Source organism: Gossypium hirsutum, chromosome A05, assembly GCF_007990345.1.
Source record: "Gossypium hirsutum isolate 1008001.06 chromosome A05, Gossypium_hirsutum_v2.1, whole genome shotgun sequence".
Taxonomy (NCBI): domain Eukaryota; kingdom Viridiplantae; phylum Streptophyta; class Magnoliopsida; order Malvales; family Malvaceae; genus Gossypium; species Gossypium hirsutum.
In genome coordinates, this window is record NC_053428.1 from 45,003,575 (window position 1) to 45,009,758 (window position 6,184).

A 6,184-nucleotide genomic window follows, 5' to 3' on the forward strand; every position below is an offset into this window, starting at 1 on the left:
AGCTTTGTTGCTTTTATAAGTATTACTATGGCTCACACTACCACTCAAAAACATGCATGGGTAAAAGGTATTCACACCTTTTCCTCCAATATATTGGATATTTTCGACCCATCCCTTTCGTTTCCCTTCCCACAATTACCATATTATTTAAGCTTTACACCTAATGGACCCTGCTCCCCTCATCAAATTGGCCCTTTAATTCTTAACTCAACTTGCTCTGGGGGTTTTTAAGAGGCTTACAAAAGCTGTTAGCATTACAGTGTTTTATCTGTATTGACAAGGGGAAGATGAAGTTCGGGAAGGAATTCGCGTCGCAGATGGTGCCGGAATGGCAAAATGCGTACATGGATTATGAATACTTGAAGACTCTTTTAAAAGAAATCCAACGTTTCAAGCATAGGACGAAGCCACCGTCTACTGGTTTAAAACGAAAACTTACACTTTATAGAGCTTTCAGTGGGCTAACGCAGAAGAACCACCACAACCCCACCAGCCCTTCTTCTGCATCACCCGATATCGAAAGCCAACCCATTCTGGTAAACTCCGTCGAACGGAACGGTTCTGAAAGTTACGAAACCACGTTCCTTATGTCGTCGGATGAGGGGGGAGAGTATGAGCTGGTTTACTTTAGAAGGCTTGATGATGAGCTGAACAAAGTGAACAAATTTTATAAGGATAAGGTGGAGGAAGTGATGAAAGAAGCAAATGTTTTGAACAAACAAATGGATGCTTTGATTGCTTTTAGGATCAAAGTTGAGAATCCCCCGGTGAATTTCGATAGGTCCGTCGAGATGACTCGTCTTGCTTCCGACATTGCTGTTTCCACTGCATCACTGTCGGTTCCTACTACTCCATCTGGGGGTAGATCAAAGAGCAGTAAGTTGCAACTTACAATTATATTTATATCGAGAATTATCGTAAAAATAATTAATTGAACTTCAACCTGTTTGATGTGCAGAAAGAGCTGCTCACTTGGAAGCCATTGAAGAAAGCATCCATGGACAAACTGAAGATGATAAAGATGATGAGAAAGAGATGGAAACTCCAGTTCAGGAGCCAAAACCGCCGAAACCCAAAATCAAGGGGGTGAAGCCCGCACCGCTAGAAGTACTAGATCGGGTGAAGATGAACAACACTCTCGAAACTCCTCGTTCCACCATTAAAGGTGTTCTGCAGGTTCCAAAACAGGCGGAGATGAGTTTCAGTAGGGAAAATCTAAGAAAAGTTGAAGATCAACTCAAGCGGGCTTTCGTTGAATTTTACCAAAAGCTTCGCCTGCTTAAAAGTTACAGGTACATAACTGGCCAGGCTTAATTTATTTCATCGTTAGGTCTTATTACTCAGTTTTTGTTTTTCCTGGAACTCAACAGCTTTTTGAATACCTTGGCATTCTCCAAAATCATGAAGAAGTATGATAAGATCACATCGAGAAGTGCATCGAGATCTTACATGAAAATGGTGGATAACTCCAACCTTGGTAGCTCTGATGATATTACAAAGCTGATGGAGAGAGTTGAAGCTACATTCATCAAGCATTTTTCCAATGCCAATCGTACTAAAGGGATGAATATCTTAAGACCCAAAGCCAAAAGAGACAGGCATAGGGTAACTTTTTCAACTGGTAAGATTTCTGTTGTTGTTGAAAGTGGCTTTTTTCTTAATAAAAATAATATAAAAAATTAATTAATTATAAAAATGGGATGGGAGAAAATTATTTACAAAAATTTTGTGTTGCATAACACACTTGCAGCACAGCACCTTTCAATTTTTCAGTAAATCATTACAATTTTTTTTATTAATGCCGCTACTACGTAGACAGCATAAAAATATATCTTTTAAAATATTTGTTTTTTCACGAAAAAAATTAAATAAAAATTTATTAGAAAACACCTTTTGAAGTAAAAAAAGAAAAAGAAAAAAGAAGTCTACTACGAAAACAAACAGCTAAAGATAAAAAAGAAACTTCTCACTAATAGATCTTAGCAAGTCTTTTAAAGCAGGAAAGGGAGTGTTATCCCCCCACTTATCTCTTGTCCTGTTAAATTGAAAAAAAGTGTATGTCAAAAATCACCATGTATGTAAATGATAGTGTATAATCTCAAAAGAGAAGTAATTGACAGTCTCAAAAATAAGTGAGATATTTTTTAAACACTCATTTACAAAAATATATATATATATTTTATGGTATATGTACACGAAAATATAAGTATTTTAAAAAATATATATATTAGTATTATATGAGACAATAACAATACCAATAATTTTTTTTTAAAAAGGATCATTATAAACTAATAATTGACTGAAAAATTAAGTGGTGTCATTAGTGTGTCAGAAGACACCGATTTGCATTATACCGAAACAATCTATTTTCATAAATATTTTTTCTTCCAACCTAATTTTATAATTAATTATTTTTAATATTATTTTTTATAACAAAGGGGTTGAAAGTTGATGTTCTAAACTATCATTTTCTTTTTCTTCACACACGATTTCCGCTCTAAACTATATACCTTTTTTCATTTTAGTATTTAATTTTTTTCCCTATTTTATTACCTAAATTTTCTCTGTTATCCTTTAACGGACGTACTGTTGACTGACGATGTCAACATTGACCTGCGTTGACTGAAAAATTGTAAAAACATGTACGAATTATTTAAAACTGTAAAAATATTTTAAAATTATGAAAAATTATTAGAAAGTATAAAAATATGGATTTTTCCCAGCATTTTAAATAATTTTACAATTTTAAGAATCTTTTAAGTCTTTCTTAATTTTCACGATTTTTGTAATAAATTGTAAATTTTTTATAACTTTTAATAATTTTTTATTTGATCAAGGTAAATCAACAATCAATAGCTGATACATGATACGTTTTGATTGGTTGAAGGTTTTTTAAACACTATTAGTTTTAGAGGCAAAAAAATATAACGAAACAATAATTTAAGTATCAAAATGAAAAAAAAAGTTTAAATATAAATTTAAAAAACAAATAAATTTCAAGAGCCAAATCCTAAATAAAACTTTTTTGGAAAGAAATTTTAGTGTACTACTAATAATATATAATTTTACACACTCAACTGGATGCATTTTAAAAAAAAATTACAGGATATTGACAGAATCCTGTGTTAATGTATTCCCTGATTACGTCTTTCTCAAAAAATTCAGGTTTTCTGGCTGGTTGCATGGCCTCTCTTCTTCTAGCCCTTATAATGATCGTTCGGCTCCGTAGAATCATGGATAGTAGAGGGAGGACTATATATATGGAAACCATGTTTCCCCTTTATAGGTACTTACAACTCTTTCTTCTTATCAAAATGCATACATGTTAAAAACAAATACTTGAAGAAATTAACAAGTTGTGATTATCCGGGTTACAGTTTGTTCGGATTCATTGTTCTACACATGCTGATGTATGCAATTGACATTTTCTACTGGAGAAAGTACCGAGTGAATTACGCCTTCATATTCGGTTTCAAGCCGGGAACCGAATTAGGCTACCGAGAAGTTCTTCTTCTGAGCTTCGGCCTTGGAATATTAGCATTAGCTGCTGTGCTCTGCAACCTTGACATGGAGATGGATCCCAAAACAAAAGACTATAAAGCTTTCACCGAGCTTCTTCCCCTACTCTTGGTCCTGGTAATTAAAAAAAAAAAATCACTCGATAATCAATATATATACACTCAACATTTTGGTCCCATTGATCATCAAGCAACACCGTATGTTTTTGCAGGTTCTACTTATCATCCTGTTCCTGCCATTCAAAATCTTGTATCGAACGAATCGTTTCTTCTTCCTTACATGCTTGTTTCACAGTATCTGCGCTCCACTATACAAGGTCACACTGCCTGATTTCTTCTTAGCTGATCAATTAACTAGCCAGGTACAAGCCATTAGGAGCTTGGAGTTCTATGTTTGCTACTACGGATGGGGAGATTTTAAACACAGGGAAAACAAGTGCAGAGACAGTAATGTGTTTGCGACTTTCTACTTCATCGTGGCGGTGCTTCCCTACATGGCTCGTCTTCTCCAGTGCCTACGCCGCCTGTTCGAGGAGAGAGATCCGGTCCAAGGATACAATGGACTCAAATATTTCCTCACCATCGTAGCCGTTTGCCTGAGAACGGCTTACTACGTTAACACGGGGATTGGATGGAGAGTAATAGTTGGGATAGTGTCGGCCATTGCAGCAATATTTTGTACGTACTGGGACTTCGTGTATGACTGGGGACTACTAAACCGACAATCCAAGAACCCTTGGTTGAGAGACAAACTCCTTGTTCCTCACAAGTATATATATTTTGGAGCCATTGTGAGTTTATCCGAGTTAACATACATTAGTTTGTCTGAGTAACATAGGATATGGTCATCATCCCACCACGAATAGCTAATCAGCTCCTCACAAATTACTTGAATTTCAGGGTTTGAATGTGGTGCTGAGATTTGCGTGGCTCCAAACTGTGTTGAATTTCAAGTTTGATTTGCATCGAGAAACGCTGGCTACTCTTGTCGCCAGTCTTGAGATCATTCGTCGTGGCGTATGGAATTTCTTCAGGTAATCCATACTATATAATGCTCGTATTATGATTGTGTAACTCTACTATGCTGAAATTAAGAGTTCAGTCCCCATAATTTAGCATAATTTCACCCTCCAACTCTCATAATAATAATATTATTATAAACACAATTATCAATTTCAGTTAAAAGGAGGGAGATCTGGAGCCCTTATATTATGAGTTAGATTGCATTTTATCCTTTTATCAAAAGAAATAAGCAAATTGATCCATATACATTGGTTTGAAGAGCAAATTGGTCATTCAATTAAAAATTTCATCCATTTCTGCTATTAAAAATTAGTCTTTGTATATTAGCATGAGGTACATGTGGCACGTGGCACGTTGCATGCCATTGTCTTATTATTTCGTCAACTACATCATTTTTTAACAGTACAAATGGATAAAATTTATAATAGAAATGATTAATTAACCCTTTAATATAATATAAGGGACTAATTTGCTCAGTTTTTGTGTTGAGGGGGCAAATTGCAATCTAATTCTTTGTACGGAAACTTTCTTAATACTTTTACCAAGAAAGATCAAATTATGTCAACTTGAAATTTAAATTATTGCATAGTAAATATACCAAAATAAAAATCTGAGCCATATATATCCATTTAAAAGTAGTTCAATTAATCTTTTATGACGCTTCCTTTATACGAATTCTACTGCATCAGGTTGGAAAATGAGCATTTGAACAATGTTGGGAAGTACCGAGCATTCAAGTCCGTACCGTTGCCGTTCAATTATGACGAGGACGATGACAAAGATGATTGAGTTTGTTTTGCTCACCATCTCGGCCGTGACACTGCATAGATGGGCCTCGGCTTTAATCTGCTATTCATTAAACTAAAAACCCAATGAAGGCAAGATTTGGATGATTTGACACAGACTTGGGGGCATTGCCTGAACTGGATTGTATGATCAAGAAAGTATGATGTTTTATTAGAGCTAATGGTTTGGCTAATTCTTTGTTTTTTTTTTTTTGTTTTGGTTTGTTTCAAAATCCATGGCTAACATGGAAAATATATACTAATAGTAATAAGTGGTTTATGAAGAATGACATTTGTAAATGAGGTCAATTTAATGAAGCACACCATAAATATAACCTTATTTAAAGATACTACACTTTATCTATATTTATATTAATTGTCATTCCACTGATTTCCAGCACTTAATTGTTGACACATACAATATGTGCTAATATAATTATTACTTATGTTGATATCACGTATTTATAGTATAATTTCCATTTTGTTTTATTAGTTAATGGTAAAATTACACTTTAAATACCTTAATTTTTTAGTTCTAAATATCAATATATTCTAAAACTTATTTTTACATAAAATAATTAATTGCTTCTATGCCATTTTTTTTATGATCAAATTGCATTTTAGTCATCATACTGTTAAAAAAATACAATTTAATCTTCACTAGAAGTGTTTATAGGCTAGGTTGGGTTTAGGCTAAGCTTAAACATTATATTAACACACTTTATACTTGTTCAAGTTTAACTTGGCCCAGATATGACATAAAATTTTGACCAAGCCTATCTATATTTGTAAATGGCTAACCAAACTCATTTTAGTTTCACGCATTTTTTTAAAATTTTAAAAATACTTATATTATCT

The 6,184-nt window shown here is 33.8% G+C and overlaps 1 protein-coding gene across 1 annotated transcript; it reads left to right on the forward strand.

Annotated features, from left to right (window-relative positions):
• Positions 1–287: 287 nt before the first annotated feature.
• LOC107957355 (phosphate transporter PHO1 homolog 3) lies at positions 288–5,672 on the forward strand. Its single transcript, XM_016892865.2, has 8 exons — positions 288–876; positions 959–1,292; positions 1,371–1,621; positions 3,166–3,286; positions 3,378–3,636; positions 3,731–4,309; positions 4,419–4,552; positions 5,231–5,672. The coding sequence occupies exons 1-8, from the start codon at positions 288–290 to the stop codon at positions 5,328–5,330; spliced, it is 2,367 nt and encodes a 788-aa protein (XP_016748354.1). The 3' UTR covers positions 5,331–5,672.
• The last annotated feature ends 512 nt before the right edge of the window (positions 5,673–6,184 follow it).

Excerpts from the sequence above, each read along its gene's own strand:
- LOC107957355 (XM_016892865.2), top strand. The coding sequence starts at position 288 with ATGAAGTTCGGGAAGGAATTCGCGTCGCAGATGGTGCCGGAATGGCAA. Across the intron at positions 1,622-3,165 it reads TAGGGTAACTTTTTCAACTG|GTTTTCTGGCTGGTTGCATG; the intron begins GTAAGATTTCTG and ends CAAAAAATTCAG. Across the intron at positions 3,637-3,730 it reads TTCCCCTACTCTTGGTCCTG|GTTCTACTTATCATCCTGTT; the intron begins GTAATTAAAAAA and ends ATGTTTTTGCAG.